Below are 20,082 nucleotides of genomic sequence, written 5' to 3'. Positions count from 1 at the left end.
CATATGTTTATGAAATTCATCATGGACTGATACATGGGACAGTCATAGATTGATGAAATTCATAAGAGACCAATACATGGGAGTCATATACCAATGACATTAATAATAAACTGATACATGGACTGATACAGGGGCAATCATATGTTGATGAAATTCATAATGGACTGATACATGGGGTAGTCATATAATGATGGAATTCATAAAGGACTTATACATGGGGCAGTCATATATTGATGGAATTCAAAATGAACTGATAGATAGGAAAGTCATATAGTGATGGAATTCATAATGGACTGATACATGGGTCAGTCATATATTAATGAAATGCATAATGAACCGATACATGGGGCAGTCATATACTGATGGAATTTAAAATGAACTGATACATGGGACAGTCATATATTGGTGGAATTCATAAAGGACTGATATATCAGACAGCCATATACTGATAAAACTGTTCCGTCTATAGATGTCATAGGGGTATTCAAATGTCATATCCCAGAAGAAAAAGGATTAAAATTTCTCACCATTATTTCTCTTTCATGATTTATTCAAACATATAAAAACAAACAGCTTCAGTCTTAGTGACATGGCATGCTAAAATAAATACACTATAATATTAAACTAAAGGCAGAACACCGATTTATTCTTGCTTCATAGATGTACACCACTCCTTCGATAACTTGCACCCTGAAAACTCATGAACCTGTTTATAACACGGGGTCAAACATGGATCCCATTTTTTTAAAACCAGAAAATACAAAAAGTTAATCCCAATTTCTTGAACTTGAAGAAAATCGCAATCAAAATGGATATCTGAAAAGCCGATATATCGCTCGTTTTATATCTGAAAACTGTAGATAACACCTGGAAATTTTAATCAAAATTTTAAAATTATCAGCTTTAAATAAGAAGGCATATAACTGGTTACATTTTCTTTCCAAATGACATTCTTAGTACACCATAATTAAAAATATTCAAGGAAATTTTGATCAATGAAAATGTCAATTACACAGTACATTAATATTTCAATGCCAATTAAATAATTTTTATTAAGTGAAATTTGTGTTTTAATTCTATCTTTTAGTTCCTCTTAAGTGTAACCAAATGTGTTAACCTATTGTAACAGCTATGTCCCCAAGTGTTTCTCTGAGAACCTAATTAAGTGCTGACGTATTTTGATAACTGACTTTAAGTATTTGTTGCATTGTTGTACTGAATTAAAAGCTGGCTTCCTCTGAATTATCACATTATCTCTTTTGAATCAAATAAAGGAGTTGGAATAAAATAAAAGTTAAAAGGCATGCAAATCCTACAAAATTAAAATCTTGTGGCCCCAATCAATGTTGGGTGAACTCGCTTCAGCTGATCAATCGAACACCGTTATAAATGTCATTGTATATGTAACATAGACTACCTTAAATTAACTGACTCATCCATTACTGTGATCAAAGATAGCAAGGCAACCAAGTGAAAAGAATACTTCATAAAATAAAGAGCTTGGTTTCTTCACAGTATGGACCATTGTGGGCAAGCAAGTTTCAGAGAATTCCTGAATTGGCACTTAGAGATATCCTTAAGGAGGGAACAAATTTTCAATATTACTTCCAACGAAATCACGACATCAATACTATACTAACTGAACAATACAAAAATTGAGTTTTGACATAGATGATTGTCTCAGAAAATAAATGTTGCTAGTTTTTGAAAAAAGAAATCTTGTTTTGCTGGTATATCAACAGGTAGTCTCGTTTCCTGCTCCTTTCACTCCCAACTTGGCATGATACTATCAAATACCACTCCAGGAACCAGACTAATCAACAAAACAAAAAGAAGTGATGTAATACATGGATGTTTTCACATACATGTGATGGTTATTGAAACCAGTTGGAACAATCTTTCACATGTTGGATATTTTGAAAATAACTGTTAATTATATAGAATAATGAACAACTTCATTAGAAAAAGCGCATTATTAATAATTATTATTGACATGGTTGTAAAACGAGTATTCAGTCATTAAACAGCCAAGTTCCCTACACACGCCCCCCCCCATAGTTTTCAAGATGTCTAAGAAGTTGTTTTCAATTTTTCGAGGTAACTCGCACCTTCAATTATAGTGCGATCTTTGTTTGTGGACTCCATTGTGTGTAAGTTATTGAGGGAGAGGTGTATGAGTAATAAAATCATAAATAAAATATTATGCACAATATTTACTAGTTATCCAAAACTTCTAATTGATATGTGAATATATGTAAAACATGAATACATAATACAAATGAGTATGACTTGTATAAAATATAACATACATTTACTATGTACAGTAAAGGACCTGGTCACTGGGGACTTTAATCCATGTACAACAGTGGTTGCAAAAACTACACAAGTTGAATAGCTGTAGATGAATGCCTAACAGGAATCATGAACAAATTTGACCATTGTAAGAAATATGCTTCCTGAGTACATGTAAAATGGACCATGTTGAAAGATGTTAATCCGAACACCCTCCTTGCACACTAGTCAAGCAAGCTGACAGATACAACAGTTTGTATGCTACATAATGCAGTGAATCAGTACCATATGATAAAAAGTTTAATTTTTCTTTAATGTGAAAATGTGAATGAGTAACTTATTGCAGTGAATGAGGAACTTGTAACAATGAATGAGTAACCTGTTACAGTTAATGAGTGACTTATTACATTGAATGAGTAACTTATTACAGTTAATGAGTAACTTATTATGGTGAGTGAGTAACTTATTACTGTGAATTGATCTTTATGTTCATCTAAAACCATTGAAGTAAATTCTGTGTACACAGTAAAATGTTGATTATCCAAACAATGATTATCTGAATTCTTTGCTCATACAATTATCCAAACAATGATTATCTGAATTCTTTGCTCATACAGACTACTAATGGTCTCTTCTAATCTGAGTTTATTACAATGTACAACTATCAATAAGTAAAATTAATTTTCCAATCATGATGCCAACTTAAAACAGTAACAGAAACCAGACCCAAACAAAAATAAGATCTCAAACAATTAGAACAACAATACTATTATCAACAACTAAATTATCTTTTTAAAGTAAAAATAAATCTAATTAGGACATAGTAAGGAGATTATGAGAGACAAAGTAAAAATTAATCTAATTAGGACATAGTAACGAGATTATGAGAGACAAAGAGAGAACACTTATTAATACACATGCTGGTAGCTAGGTGACTGCTGTGATGACAATATGTACGTTGTCATACAGAAATCCCAAGCTAGTCAAGAATGATTCAAGACTCCTAATGATCCAGTTTAAGGCATCCAGCAGTCCAAACCTACGAACATGTAATTAACTGTCATCAACAACTGACGGTGACTTATTGGGTGATAAAAGTTAATTAACTACTGGGCCAAGCACAGGTGTGACTAGAATTCATGTTACCCGAGTTTACTTTCATTAAAAACCCTCATATACCACACATAAAATGACCATATATCACTTTCTGATCATCCAGTTATCCAGACAAAATCTGTACCCTAATGGATGTGGCAATCAACATTTTACTGTTTACATTTCATAATTAAACAATTAGTTATATCAGCTGTATTTTGTAAGGAGAATGATATGATCAAAGATTTGTCTGCAATTTCTACTATGTCTGTAATATATCTTCAACATTAAATGCTATAGGAGATCAAATACAGTGGTCCCCCACTTATACAGCCACCCCTTCTGCACCGGGAAAGTGGTCTTATAAGATGAGTGGCCTTTCCAGTGGGGGGCTAAAAAAATTTTGAGAAGTATATGTAATGTACGTAGTAAGAAAGCTACTGACTTCAAAGCATTTAATATCTTTGTTTAAAAGTAACTAATTATTAAAAGGTTCTTCTTGTCTTAAGAATAAACTTACTTCAACTGAATAGACATTAATAGTTATTATTCTTGATGTAAGCATGATATATGATTATCTAAGAATATTAGTAATGCCAACAAGTTCAAATTTCTTTTTCTTTCTAGAAGCACATTATTGATTGTTGTAGTATTATAGAACATTTTATATTTTCTATGCAAACATACACAAGTTATTTTTTAAAATATGTCACATAAATAAATCAATAGATATGGTTGCTTGTAGTACCTGTGCTCAAACCTTAAAAAATAATCAAGTTAAGAAGCCCACTGCCAATTTATATTCAATCAAGAATAATTACTTAATAATTATACTTGATTGGAATGTGTTGTGATGATGAAAAACATTTACCAAAGTAACAGACACTAAAGCAAATTCATTTTTACCATGCATGCATACAAAATATTGATATTATGGAAATATTCATAAATTTAAAGTATTTTTGCACAGTTCTACAAAATGAATACTGACAAATGCAAGTTATACTGTTCTCAAGCAAAATTGTTCCATTCAATTCCACCACCTCCCAGCAACTAAATGATATGAAAGAAATGTGTACAAAATACGTTTACCTAAAACAGTCAAGATCATTGATGATAGGTTATGTGAACATAATACAAAACTTCCTTATAGTGAGGCTGCCTTATAATGAAGTACATGATACTCTTCTCCCTCATTATAACACTATGGGAGTAACAAGGCATACTGCTTTATAGTGAAGTACTTAATACAGTACTCATTATAATGTTATCCAAATAGGCCAGAGTATACATACTTATTGTGAGACTATCTTATAATGAATTATATGAAACACTACTACCTCATTATAATGTTGTCCATATAGGCCAGAGAAAACATCCTTATAGTGAGACTGTTTTATAATGAATTACATGATACACTACTACCTCATTATAATGTTGTCCATATAGGCCAGAGTAAACATCCTTATAGTGAGACTATCTTATAATGAATTACATGATACACTACTACCTCATTATAATGTTGTCCATATAGGCCAGAGTAAACATCCTTATAGTGAAACTGTTTTATAATGAATTACATGATACACTACTACCTCATTATACTGTTGTCCATGGGAGCCATAGTATATGCTGTGTATAGAGACTGCCTTATAATTAAGTATATGATACAGTACTCCCCTTTTTATAATGGTGTCCTTAAGAGCCAGAGTGCATGCCACATTATAGTATGACTGTCTTATAATGAAATACATGATGCATATAATTTTACTACCACTTAATGAAAAGAATCCATGATAATACTAACCTTACATGACTGTGTTATAATAAAGGATCTTAATATATGTGCTGTACTAGGAAGCCTAATTGGAATCCATTATGTCCTAAAGTATAATGTTAAATTTTAGCCTAATTGGAATCCATAATGTCCTAAAGTATAATGTTAAATTTTAGCCTAATTGGAATCCATAATGTCCTGAATTATAAATTTTATTTTAGCCTAATTGGAATCCATTATGTCCTGAATTATAAATTTTATTTTAGCCTAATTGGAATCCATTATGTCCTGAAGCATAATTTTTATTTTAGCTTAATTGGAATCCATTATGTCCTATTGTATAAATTTTAATTTTAGCCTAATTGGAATCCATTATGTCCTGAATTATAAATTTTATTTTAGCCCATTTGGAATCCATTATGTCCTGAAGTATAATTTTTATTTTAGCTTAATTGGAATCCATTATGTCCTGAAGTATAATTTTTATTTTAGCCTAATTGGAATCCATTATGTCCTGAATTATAAATTTTATTTTAGCCTAATTGGATTCCATTATGTCCTGAAGTATAATTTTTATTTTAGCCTAATTGGAATCCATTATGTCCTGAAGTATAATTTTTATTTTAGCCTAATTGGAATCCATTATGTCCTGAAGTATAATTTTTATTTTAGCCTAATTGGAATCCATTATGTCCTGAAGTATAATTTTTATTTTAGCCTAATTGGAATCCATTATGTCCTGAATTATAATTTTCATTTTAGCCTAATTGGAATCCATTATGTCCTGAAGTATAATTTTTATTTTAGCCTAATTGGAATCCATTATGTCCTGAAGTATAATTTTTATTTTAGCATAATTGGAATCCATTATGTCCTGAATTATAAATTTTATTTTAGCATAATTGGAATCCATTATGTCCTGAATTATAAATTTTATTTTAGCCTAATTGGAATCCATTATGTCCTTAAGTATAATTTTTATTTTAGCTTAATTGGAATCCATTATGTCCTTATGCATACATTTTTATTTTAGCCTAACTGGAATCCATTATGTCCTAATGTATAAAATTTGATTTTAGCCTAATTGGAATCCATTATGTCCTGAAGTATAAATTCTATTTTAGCCTAATTGGAATCCATTATATCTTAAAGTATCAATTTTGATTTTGGCCTAATTGGAATCCATTATGTCGTAAAGTATAAATTTCGATTTAAGCCTAACTGGAATCCATTATGTCTTAATGTATAAAATTTGATTTTAGCCTAAACGGAATCCATTATGTCCATTGTATAAATTTTAATTTTAGTCTAATTGGAATCTATTATGTTCTGAAGTATAATTTTTGATTTTAGTCTAATTGGAATCTATTATGTCCTGAAGTATAATTTTTGATTTTAGTCTAATTGGAATCTATTATGTCCTGAAGTATAATTTTTGATTTTAGTCTAATTGGAATCTATTATGTCCTGAAGTATAATTTTTGATTTTAGTCTAATTGGAATCTATTATGTCCTGAAGTATAATTTTTGATTTTAGCCTGAACGGAATCCATTATGTCACAATGTATAAATCTCTATTTTCGCCTAACTGGAATCCATTATTTCCTAATGTATATATTTTGATTTTAGCCTAACTGGAATCCATTATGTCCTAATGTGTAAAGTTTGAATTTAGCCTAACTGGAATCCATTATGTCCTAATGTATAATATTTTTTTTTTTTCTGGAATCACATACAGAGATTTAAGGTAAATACATGTCAAGACAAAGAGTGATAGATATCTGTGGAAAACTTTCCTCTGTCCTGTTGTAAATAAAATACTGATTTAACAAATATCCTTCAAAGAGAGTGACACTCTAGTGGCCGAAGAAAAGGTGTTGGAATTCACACAAAATCATTGTAGATCATCCAAAAACTCCAACATACCAAAATGTTTTGAGTAAACTCATTTCTTATATGCTTGAATTTGCATGTTCACAAAAGCATTACAAAATCTCACCACCTAATTTAATATAAAGCTTTAAAAATATTCTTTGCTTGAGGAAGACATTACCAAACAGCCAGTGTTAAAACTATTCTTGACTTAAGGAAGACATTAACAAACAGCCAGTGTTAAAACTATTCTTGGCTTAAGGAAGACATTAACAAACAGCCAGTGTTAAAACTATTCTTGGCTTAAGGAAGACATTAACAAACAGCCAGTGTTAAAACTATTCTTGGCTTAAGGAAGACATTAACAAACAGCCAGTGTTAAAACTATTCTTGGCTTAAGGAAGACATTAACAAACAGCCAGTGTTAAAACTATTCTTGGCTTAAGGAAGACATTAACAAACAGCCAGTGTTAAAACTATTCTTGGCTTAAGGAAGACATTAACAAACAGCCAGTGTTAAAACTATTCTTGGCTTAAGGAAGACATTAACAAACAGCCAGTGTTAAAACTATTCTTGGCTTAAGGAAGACATTAACAAACAGTCAGTGTTAAAACTATTCTTGGCTTAAGGAAGACATTAACAAACAGCCAGTGTTAAAAATATACTTAGCTTAAGGAAGACATTAACAACAAACTGCAGTGTTAAAATTATGTGAATGTAGACTCTATCTTAGTTGCAGATCAATATCTGGGCATTGTTCAGGGCTAATACATTGGCCATCATGCAGGACCTTGTCTGCAGGGCACTGGCAACTGGCTACACATGGTTTGTAACAATTCTCTGTCAGATTGCCAAGTGGATTGTTGCGATTTTCACAAGTCCTTGGACACACTGGACCACACTCGTCAAACAGAAAGCCTTTTTCTTCAAGACAGTCAAATGCTACAGTTAACAAAAACATACAGTATTATTGCAATTTTATGCAACGTAACTTAATCTGCATTAGGAAGTACTACATTAATCATTTACATGGAAGCCTCTTCAACTGTTAAATCTCCAAAATTCTGAAAATTCTAAATTCTTGACTCCTCTTCTCATACCAACTAAAGTCAGTAATAAAAACCCCCAAAACCTAAAAATATTGGAGCATTTCTGTGTTTGTGATGGATGTATGGATGAAGTAGGACTGTGTGACATTTAATTTTATTCATATGCTATGTACATGATTTACTTTCAATTGTAACAAACTCATGTAATGACTGATTGCCTAGAATGTAAACTATACTTTGAAAAGATATGATGAAGATATGAAAAAATCAACTGAATTTACTCCTGTTTCTATGGTTTTCCACGCATACTATTATTTTACCAATTAGAAAACAATGGGCTCTTTGTTTGAATTTCCTGCTAATACAAAGACAGCATTCAGGATTCTTCAAAGTTTAAAATGTATTTTTGGTTTCTTTTATGTTGCTGTACATTTTTTGATTTACAACTTACCACAGAGGGATGAAGATCTCCACAAAAGTTTGACCCTGGCCTTTGCACATTCTTTTGCATAAGAGGCAAGAATGTCACACAGGCAGTTTGGACTGTCCCCACATATGCACATATCATACACACAAGATGAGAAGAATGGTTCAGGGGAGACAACTCTATGACAGCGTGAAAACACAGAGCTCTGAAAATTTAAATATGTGACAAAAATATGCATTAAAAATGTGTTAAACTGAAATAAGGCAATTAAGCAAAGTTTGGATGAATTCGTCCTGTGAGGTTTCATTGATACACACTTTGTATTTATTATGTCTATTTTTCTGGTTAATGCAGTTTAAAAACAAATACATTATTAACTAATATCAACTATTAAATAATGTGCTGAAGTCCATCTTGAAATATGAATAAATACTAGCCCTCTACAGACTATATCAGTAACAGTAAACTTGAACTTTGACCTTTTTACTCCAAAATTGAAAGGCTTTATAATTACCTTAAATCAACTCATCCACAAAGTTTGGTTCTGATATAGGAAGCAAAATGAATGTTATCGTGCAGAAACCATATTTCTTTTTTACAGTCAAAATGATCCAGACCTTTAACCTGTTTAATCCAAAATCAATTGGCTTCTTCCTTACCCCAAGAGCAAGCCATCCATAAAATTTAGAAAACTTGAGTTACTTTGCAGAAACGAAACTGGTAACAAATGGAATATGACATATAAATGGTCAACATCATATAAACATAATATAGTCTACTTTATGGCGAGTGTATAGAAACAAAAAGGTTTATCATCTTCCTTAGGGAATTCAAAAATGGAAATCCCTTGGCCTTTCATGTGTTTTCTATTGCACCCAAATGAAATCCTATACAGAATTATATTAATACAGTTACCAAGTCCTCAATAACAATCACTATAATCCTCGAACAGTAGCTACAACATCATCAGTATAATTTGTCAATTAACTGTTTTTGCACATTTTTGCAGCAACTTGTAATATTTATGAAATTATCATTTTGTTGTTGTTTCTGCATGCCATATATGTTGTAATTATACTTAAAGTGTGATTAGTAAGGTATAACACTCTTGAGGCAAACTCTGTTTTCATTCATACCTGCAGAATGGCGCATTTAACAGTAGCCATTTTTCTGACCCTGTATCCTGCTGTGTTGCAGGGGTCCACATCAGTGGCCTCAGCACACTGTCTATCACCACCCTCAACTGGGACCTGCAGGAAGAGACACATTTGTCTAGATCTTGAAAAATGTATTCTCTATAATAAAGTGACATAGATTTTGAAAAATATATTCTCTATAACACTGACTATCATAAGGAAAAACAGAGTGGTACAGATTTTGGAAAATGTATTCTCTACAACACCGACAATCATAAGGAACAACAGAGTGGCACAGATTTTGAAAAATATATTCTGTACAACACTGACTATCATAAGGAACAACAGAGTGGTATAGATTTTGAAAAATATATTCTCTATAACACTGACTATCATAAGCAACAACAGGATGGCATAGATTTTGAAAAATATATTCTCTATAACACTATCATAAGGAGCAACAGAGTGGTACAGAGTTTGAAAAATATATTCTCTACAACACCGACTATCATAAGCAACAACAAAGTGGCACAGATTTTGAAATATGTATTCTCTACAACACTGACTATCATAAGGAACAACAGAGTGGCATAGATTTTGAAAAATATATTCTCTATAACACTGACTATCATAAGGAAAAACAGTGGCATAGATTTTTTAAAAATATATTCTCTATAACACTGACTATCATAAGGAACAACTGAGTGGCATAGATTTTGAAAAATATATTCTCTATAACACTATCATAAGGAGCAACAGAGTGGCATAGATTTTGAAAAATATATTCTCTATAACATTGTCACAAGGAACAATACTGTGGTCTTGATCTTTAAAATTGTATCCACTATACAACTATTGTAAGGAACAGTGGTCTTTCAAAAAAAGGCATCTACGTGTAAGACATCTACCCAGTTGGTTTTAAGACATTGTCTTGCTACCCTCCAAGACAATGTCCCACAGCTCTGTTCCACATGCTTTACTGAGGAAACTGGAGGCCAGTCTCCAAGAATATCTAGAATATCTGGCAACTATACTTACTCTGATGTCATTTTGCTGACAGATGTAGACTCCCAATTCAATTAAGTATTTGCAGTTCAACACAAATTGGCTTAGAAAAGTTCAAAAATGTTTCCTAACGATTAAAAAAAGGCTCTACTGCAGTTTGATATAGCAACAGTCACTTGAACCAAATCTGGTCCAAGGCCCCTTATTCAAGTCATCTAAGTATCCAGTTTGGTTTGGCTTGGCTCAATCATGGCCCTACTCAAGGCATCTAAGTATCCAGTTTGACTTGGCTTGGCTCAATCAAGGCCCCCTACTGAAGTCATTTAAGTATCCAGTTTGGTTTGGTTTGGTTCAATCAAGGCCCCCTACTCAAGGCATCTAAGTATCCAGTTTGGCTTGGTTTGGCATGGCATGGCTTGGCTTGGTTCAATCAAGGCCCCCTACTCAAGGCATCTAAGTACCCAGTTTGGCTTGGTTTGGCATGGCATGGCTTGGCTTGGCTCAATCAAGGCCCCCTACTCAATGCATCTAAGTATCTAGATTGGTTTGCTTTGGTTCAATCAACATCACACTCAAGTCATTTAAGTATCCAGTTTGGCATGGCTTGGCTCAATCAAGGTCCCCTACTCAAGGCATCTAAGTATCCAGTTTGGTTTGGTTTGGCTCAATCAATTCTGATGAGATGCATCTACTGCCCATAGAAGCCTTCTACAGTATCATTAACCATATGGGTAAATACTCTGAGTACTCTCTGCATGTATGGTTCTTAAGTAAATTGTGTGCAGTTTAACTTGGGAAAGTGGTATGAAATATTTTTATCATAATATGTAAGGGTCTTCAGTCCAGCCATATCTGATGAGGTCTGAAACTCCAAGACACACCAGATAAATTAGAAAAAAAACTACTAGACTACTAGAAACATAGTCTCAAATATTTTGATTGCTTCTAAGCTGTTCTCAATCTTTCCTTCAGGTTAGTTGTCACAATCAAAGGTGATGTTGTCATCGCTAGAGGACTGTTCCCAGATAGTGATATCTATCCAATGAGTATGCATTTTAGGCTAGACATGACGACAGATATGACCCACCCCCCTCTAATTGGTGTGTTGGTTATATCTGCAAGTGTATGACCCACCCACCCTCTAATTGGTGTGTTGGTTATATCCGCAAGTGTTCATGCTTAACAAGACCCAAGCCTTCATTATTGTTTGACACTTGTTATGCTTCTTTTGGTGCTCAAGAAATACAAAAAAAACTGAAGTTCCTGAAACCATGCTCTTAAAACATCTAATACTCTCATCCTATTCTACCATACTATGTTCTCTCTGTGGCTACCCGAGTCCCTTTCAAGGTTAAAACTTCTTGAGTCTTGCTGGTTCCCTATATGGATGAAACTGTGGTTTTCTGTGGTATGGACCTACCAAGTGGGGTGGTCATAGCTCCCTATCAGGATGAAAGTGTGGTGGTCTGTGGTATGACCCTACCGAAATGGGGTGGCCATGGCTCCCTATCAGGATAAAAGTGTGGTGGTCTGTGGTATGGGCCTACTGAATTGGGTGGTCTGTGGTATTGGCCTGCTGAATGGTGTGGTCTGTGGTATGGGCCTACCAAATTAGGTGTTCTGTGGTATGTGCCTACCAAATAGAGTGGTCTGTGGTATGGGCCTACCGAATGGGGTGATCTGTGGTGTGGGCCTATCAAATGGGGTGGTCTGTGGTATGGGCCTACCAAATGGGGTGGCCATGGTTCTCTATCAGGATAAAAGTGTGGTGGTCTTTGGTATCAGCCTACCAAATGGGGTGGTCTGTGGTATGGGCCTACCAAATGGGGTAGTCAATTTCTTCCGGCCAGCTTTAGCCAAAGGCATGCCCCATAATTTTCTTACCCCATTTATGCCTGTTCTATATACCTTTCTGACTGATACTCTGATATGTCCACTTTCTAAGCCACTTATCATATGCTGAAGGTGAAAGCATCTCAGTATCCCATAGTCAATCATCTCTCTAACTGGTATGGTGCTCACCCTTCTAGCCCTCTCACCATACTACCATGACCCATGACTGCCATAAGGCGTGCCTAAGACCTAACCACCAAATAGACCAACACTGACTAGAGAATAGCAAATGTCACATCTGCCTATTACTAATATTCTTACCTTCCAGCTGTTACCAAACAAAGCAGGTGAATTTGTAATTTGTCCCATCCTAGTTCTCAGGTCATCCTGTGGGAAACCATTAAAGTTTCCACATAATCCACACATCTTCCGCTTGTAGGTACCAGGAACACTAACCTCTGCATAGCTGTCACCATTCCACAGGAACTGCAGAAAAGAAGGACACTTACAACTGCTGCAATTTCCATCATTTGTATGTAAAAAGATTTTTAAAAAATTTATAATGTCCATACTAAATGAATTGGATAAATAGGTGAGACTCTGAATGACTTGCATTTTCCTATTATCATGGTGACCCCTCCTTATAATACCTGTCGGTATGATCACAGATCTCATTAAACCTGGAAGAAGCAGGGCCAGCTTATCCATGGCCAAAGTCTAAACTTGAAAATTGTTTAGTATTTTTGTTGACTACCATGGCTGTAAATGTTGGAACACGTAAAAAAAATTATTTTCTTTCATGTCCCAAACTCTACATGCATGTGGGGAAAAAATGTATTTTTGGTGTCCCAACACTTACTAAGCTGTTATAAACTAATATGATTATTTTTGTTATTATTTTGCATGTGCATATTTTCTGATTTCTCCAACATGAAATTAAGACTTTATAAGTCATGGGCCAGTTCCAGTTTACCCAGGAGTCCAGGCTGTACTATGAAGTAGAGTACTTACACAGTGCAAATAATGCTTAGCATCACTTAAATCCTTGTTTATTCCCAACAATATTTCATGCAGATTTTGCTTTATTCAATGTTTTCACCAAATCGCATTCTTCTAGATGATATTTCAGTCAGATGTACATAGCTGTTTCATATTCATTCATCCATGTGTTCAGATTTACATTTTTTAAGCAGCATAAGCAATCAAACATATTGAGGTATTTACCGTACATGTTGGGACACCATAAATTAATTTTAAATTTTCTGTGCACTGTATGTTCTGGGACACATTGTTTTTTCAAGTTGTAAGTTGTGGGACACCTTTTAAATCATTCAAAAATTACATGTCGAAAAATGCACTCCGACACAAATTTTATTTAAAAAAATATAAAACTGTGTACTTGAGATAAAACTCTTTAATCCACTGCAGCAGCATTTCATCAACACAACCCTTCTCCTGCATACATACGATCCGTTCTTTCGGTACATGAATATATTTTTAGCTTTCTCATAAAGGCTATAATTCTGAATATAGATCAACTAAGGTCATCATCGATCTATTTTACTTTTGTATTCTGGGTGGACAAAAGCACAATTTTCCACACACTTGCAAGATGGTTGTTTCAGCATCCCCTCTGCTTATTTGTCTTTAGTTTTCTGAAAGCAACCCAGGCCAGTTAATCATTAAAAAAAAAAATGGCCTAGGTTAAGAGGGAATTTTGTCTGGTTGCTATACCATTACATTGATGTGTAATTGCCTTTCACTCGATAGTATTAGCACAATTAACACAGCAGTGTAAAATGGGCTGTAGGGTTGCTTACATCAAAGCAAACAAAAACAGTACTGTATTTTAAACCAAGTCCTGCAATGTAAGACGTATAACCTGATACTGATGTTGTTTTCTGCCTATATAAATAACATTGTGTACCATGTTCCCCAGTTGACTGATACGGGAATGAGAGGCCAAATTTTCAGGAATGTCTCACACACTTGGCATTGACACTTTTCCACAAATTAAGTTGCTTTTAGTCAGAATATACTTAGTCTGATATCTTTTCCCAAATGGATTCAAATTCTGACACTTCTGACATAAGCAATTAGACTCAAGTTCCACTGACATATATTTCAGCTGGCTGGAATGTAATGAAAGTCAGGGAATGCTGAAAATCAGTTAAAGGAATGATAAGTGTCTTTAACGAAATGAAGCTATCTAATCGCTTTAATAAATATTAGCACATTTTTATTCATTTTTTTAAAGAAACTTACTTTGACTTAAATCGGCTTTGGCATTTCTTGGTTCGCAATGCATTTCAACCAACAGATTGTGATGTTTGTAGCTGAAGGAACTCCAAAGGAGGAGGTTGGCTGAACATGACACCAAGTTCCTGGAAAGCCACTTTTTTGTGTCCATATGTTGTCATGGCAATCTTTCCCATTCATCAGTGAAAGACTGAAGTCTTCCCCAACCAGGATCTGTGATAAGGGAGGGGTTATGAAAATCATGTTATCTGAGAATGACATGGAGAAAAATGCTGGCAAAAATGATTCCCCTCCCTTTATCTCTTTTTTATTTTACTTAGTTCAGAAGAACTGGTTTTTGACAACTGTAAATTCAGTAGGACTGCTTCCCAGTGGACTGTGCTCGATGGACATCCCTGCAATATTGTGTTGATTGTTTTGCAAACCTTTCCATTGTAGTTGAGACTATGAGGGATGGAAAGAAGGCATCCTTGGTGGCTTGCTCATAAATTCCATCAACCTGATCATTAAAGAATGGATTAAGATTGCAAGCATTGAGGTCGAGAGCATTCCACCAGTTGTAAGATCATAGTTGCTGATATGGAAATGGCCATACCATGCTGGGCTTTTATGTTTAAGAAGTGGGCCATTCTATAGGACGGCTCCCATGCATGTCCAGAAAGATTCAGGGTGGAAGAAGGTAAGCTGTGTTCTGCCTATTGAAAGATCATCATATATACCAGATCCAACATTGATCCTATGGTTATGATATTGCAAATCACCTGACAGGTATCCAAATAGAACACTAGTGTATGGGGCTTGTAGAACTGCTGACTACAATACAAAGGAAGGCATCTGTGATGAAAAGCATCCATAGATGCATGAGACAAGTAACTGGTGATGTAAGCAGCCAAAACTGTCAGTAACTCTACCAGGAATGAGGAGGACTTAACTCAACTTCTTCAGTTCATGTCTTCATATATCATAATAAGATCTAATAATGATGAGGGGTCTTAAGAATAAGTTTTTGTCACATCTGAATTAAGGTAGTGAAGCCAACGTCTCCTGTGCTACCTATGAAGCAGTTGGAGAGAAGTGTTGAGGATGGTGGCTCACTACACTTGCAGCATGATATTAGTTACCAATACTTTCTAAGTAGCGGCTCCCTTTGGGTGGCAAAACTTGGGGATGAGTGAAGAGACATCTCTTGGAAACAGGCAACAAGTTGGACATCATATGCCGAAGTGTCAAGAGGTACAATGCAGGTTAAACTGATCCATGAGAGTATCTGTATGAACTGGACATCATATGCTGAAGTGTCAAGAGGTACAATGCAGGTCAAATTGATCCATGAGAGTATCTGTATGAACTGGACATCATATGCTGAAGTGTCAAGAGGTACAATGCAGGTCAAATTGATCCATGAGAGTATCTGTATGAACTGGACATCATATGCTGAAGTGTCATGAGGTACAATGCAGGTCAAATTGATCCATGAAAGTATCTGTATGAACTGGACATCATATGCTGAAGTGTCAAGAGGTACAATGCAGGTCAAATTGATCCATGAGAGTATCTGTATGAAATGGACATCATATGCTGAAGTGTCAAGAGGTACAATGCAGGTCAAATTGATCCATGAGAATATCTGTATGAAATGGACATCATATGCTGAAGTGTCAAGAGGTACAATGCAGGTCAAATTGATCCATGAGAATATCTGTATGAAATGGACATCATATGCTGAAGTGTCAAGAGGTACAATGCAGGTCAAACTGATCCATGAGAGTATCTGTATGAACTGGACATCATATGCTGAAGTGTCAAGAGGTACAATGCAGGTCAAATTGATCCATGAGAATATCTGTATGAAATGGACATCATATGCTGAAGTGTCAAGAGGTACAATGCAGGTCAAATTGATCCATGAGAGTATCTGTATGAACTGGACATCATATGCTGAAGTGTCAAGAGGTACAATGCAGGTCAAACTGATCCATGAGAGTATCTGCATGAACTGGACATCATATGCTGAAGTGTCAAGAGGTACAATGCAGGTCAAATTGATCCATGAGAGTATCTGTATGAACTGGACAATATGCAGGAAGTACCTAGCAGCACTATGCAGGTTAGACTGCTGTATACCTAGGTTCATGAACTGGATTCTTAGGTACTGAGGCACTAAAATGGACATCGTACACAGGCAGTGCCTGGTGGCACTGTGCAAGTCATGGTGGCTGATAGTGTATGATCAATTGTGGTCATAACCCATTGTGATCTGAGTTATATGACTGAGTCCGGTAAGGAAGGAACAGGGCCCTCTTGTCTGACAGGACATTGTCCAGTTCTTGAGGTTGGAACAGGGTATTTAATATTGATTGATCCACATAGCCATTCTTTAATTATGATATGCAAGATGGTAACTGAGGTTCCTGTTGTTCTCTATCCTGCTTCCTAGTAAATGACATGATTTCTTCTAATCTTTGGGTACAAGGTGGTTGTCTTCATACATTAATGTCTGCTTCTTCACCTTCCCCTTAGTACCCAAAGAATTGTCACCCATTGACTTCTGTCCATAATATGCAATTCTGAAAAGTATTCAAAGAATGATAAACAGAGAAAGCTACACAGTGTCATGTTGATTGACTCTCAGTCTTGTCTTGCCCATGGTCTAAATCTGTAAGACAACATAGAGCATACAATACATACAGGTGTAGTGCAGCACTGAAACATTATTACTGACACTTATGAAGTATCCACTGTGAGACAATGTTAACTTTAGGAAAGGACAAAGGATGTTCTATTATTAGGTAAAATCAGTAGAGCATCAGGTATATAACTATGAAGTGGATGCTAAAATACTATCATGAAAACTTACCTGTATGCAACTGGATGTAGTGGAAATTCTACAGCAATGGGTTTTCCATATTACACACCTGACCTGCGCTTATTCATATGGTTATAGCAAAGTGAGGGGACATAATCATGCAGTTATGTGCCGAGGGTACCTAAGTGTATGAAGATAGCAAAGTAATAACACTGAAAAGTCAGAAACTTTGTTGTTGGTGATAGAAGGAACAGAAACGTTGGAAATTTATACATGGTATATACTTCCCTTCGAAGATGATGATCCTCCATCTTGTTTTAAGGTAGAAAACTTCTTGTATTTTGTGAGTCCTCTCTGACTGTAGAGAGCGTGCTAATCAGCACGAGAAGTAGTAAATGATGATCAAGGGAAGATCACCCTATCCAACTGCCACCTAGGTGGGCAGATAACTTTAACTTTTGAGCTAAAATGTTTTAATCTGGGTGGGCTGGATTTGCCAGGTAGTGGTAATTCTCCTAAGGTATTACGGTCAGGTAATGTATTTGAAGAAGAACCTATTATTTGGAAGTGAATTTACCTTTAGTCCCACTTTTGTGTTAAGAAGGACTGTATCAGCACTTTGCTCTATTGCAAGATCTGGCTCCTGGAGGAATGGCAGTTCCACCTCTCGACCATTTACCTGGAATCACAAACACTAACAACTTGTACAAATCGATGTCTATAAGGGTATGTTAGGGGCCAAACCTGAATATAAAGGGCTGTTAAATAATAGGAAAAGTTTTGCTAATATTCCTTTTTAGACTGTATTGAGATTTTCTGGGTGTAATACACATGTTCTTACTCCCCATCCTACTTCAAAAGTGACCTTGGACCTCTCTGGGGAACTAATTTTTGTCATATTTTTATGTCGGTCAAAGGAAGTATTATTGTATGTAAAACAAATTATGGCTGTTAATAAGCTAATAATTAAGGAACAGATATAAAATGGCATTACCGATTACCAAGTCACCAACACGCCTTATGTGTATGTTACTACCTACAAGATTATAAAGTCTCTGAACAATTACAGAACAATCAATGAGAAACAGAAATCTGCAATTAGCTCCATTCTTTCCAGTGTTTCCAACAAAGAGGATCTACCAGCACTTGTCTGTCTACCACAGGATTTCCACCCTCTACATATTATTCCATTGCAAAATCTCCTATGTCATCATGATCATCCCAGAACAAAACTCCACAAATTACATCATAACTGGTTCAATCTTTCCCAGTGATGTAACAAGAAATACATCACAATCCAATCATAACTGATTCTAACTCAGAGTGATGGGCTGCAAGCACTATCCAAGCTACTTTCTGTGAACAAATGTTATTCTGTACATCACTGGATTTTAAACTGATAGCATATATACATGTAAGTTGGTTATTTTTGTTAATATTTTAGGACTGCTATATGCATGACGCAGATGGTGTGATATCATTTAGCCTCTAATAAGCACATATAACTCTTGCTATGCACTGTAGACCATATATTTAACTGACAAATATAATCTGATATTACTTATTGTATTTTTGTTTAGAATGTTGATTAATTGTAAAATTTGAAATTATGAGATTTGAGCTCTCACAAAAAAAAAAAATTCATGTTCTTAATGTCAGAATGTGTTGGCTTCACGTGCAACAAAAACTTAGTCAAAGGATTGGGGGGGGGGCAATTGACTGAGACTTTTTATCAATGTAAATCAGTTGAAAATTATGCAACTGTATATTGGAAATGAGGATTGTCATGTATATTTAATAAAGGTGTGTTTTAATTTGACTTGCATGATGTGATGCATGAAATGTATCATATTACAGGTTGAAATTTAGTATTACATATTTATTTACTTTCTAAAATATTATTATTGATTTAAAAAAATGTGCCAATATCATGAAGTGAAACAACTGAAACTGACATAGGCTAAAATGATTACCATACATTTTGACTGGCATTATTCCACTGCTAACCCCAACCATATAAAACACAGCTGGCAATTTAAGGACCCCCAAGTACAGTTTTATAACAGGGAAGAGTTGCATTACAGGAATAAAAAATAGTCTGTATTTCTTGACTGTTTCGCTCTTTGGTATCATGGTGCCAGTCTGGTCCATCCAATACACATGTGCAAATGCTTTGAACAACGAGAAGAATTAAAATCACTATTTGATCATGGTAAGAAATTTTGATGAATCTTTTATTGTTTGAAAGATGTGTTAATACTTACAATATTGACTTTGACCTTCATTTTTCGTTCAAGAATGTGAGAAAATTAATCATTAAACATGTGTAGTCTAGGAAACTGCAGCCTCAGGATCAGAATTTTGCATTTCAGCAAACCCTCATGCCTGACATGAAATTCTGGCCTTCAGGTGAATTTTCTATCCTATACACCAATGCATATGAAGGATTCAATTTTGTTTTATTCTTCTGTGGACGGATGTCCTTTCTAAAACAGTCTGGTAGTAGAGTTTTATTCTGTTACATTTTCCA

At 34.8% G+C, this 20,082-nt stretch overlaps 1 protein-coding gene across 1 annotated transcript in view; it reads right to left on the bottom strand.

The window, feature by feature from the left end:
- Window positions 1–529: 529 nt before the first annotated feature.
- Window positions 530–20,082, bottom strand: part of LOC149773656 (uncharacterized) — a 208,564-nt gene continuing 189,011 nt past the window's right edge. Inside the window, exons 58-62 of the mRNA XM_089946245.1 lie at window positions 18,130–18,231; window positions 12,809–12,973; window positions 9,650–9,763; window positions 8,538–8,718; window positions 530–7,979 (exon numbers count right to left, since the gene is read on the bottom strand). Of these exons, the coding sequence (XP_089802371.1) occupies window positions 7,762–7,979; window positions 8,538–8,718; window positions 9,650–9,763; window positions 12,809–12,973; window positions 18,130–18,231 (780 nt within the window). The 3' untranslated portion in view covers window positions 530–7,761. The remainder of the gene's footprint in view (window positions 7,980–8,537; window positions 8,719–9,649; window positions 9,764–12,808; window positions 12,974–18,129; window positions 18,232–20,082) is intronic.

This window comes from Sinohyriopsis cumingii, unplaced genomic scaffold (genome assembly GCF_028554795.1).
Source record: "Sinohyriopsis cumingii isolate HCF-2022 unplaced genomic scaffold, ASM2855479v2 utg000622l, whole genome shotgun sequence".
Taxonomy (NCBI): Eukaryota; Metazoa; Mollusca; class Bivalvia; order Unionida; family Unionidae; genus Sinohyriopsis; species Sinohyriopsis cumingii.
This window is presented reverse-complemented; position numbering and strand designations above follow the sequence as displayed.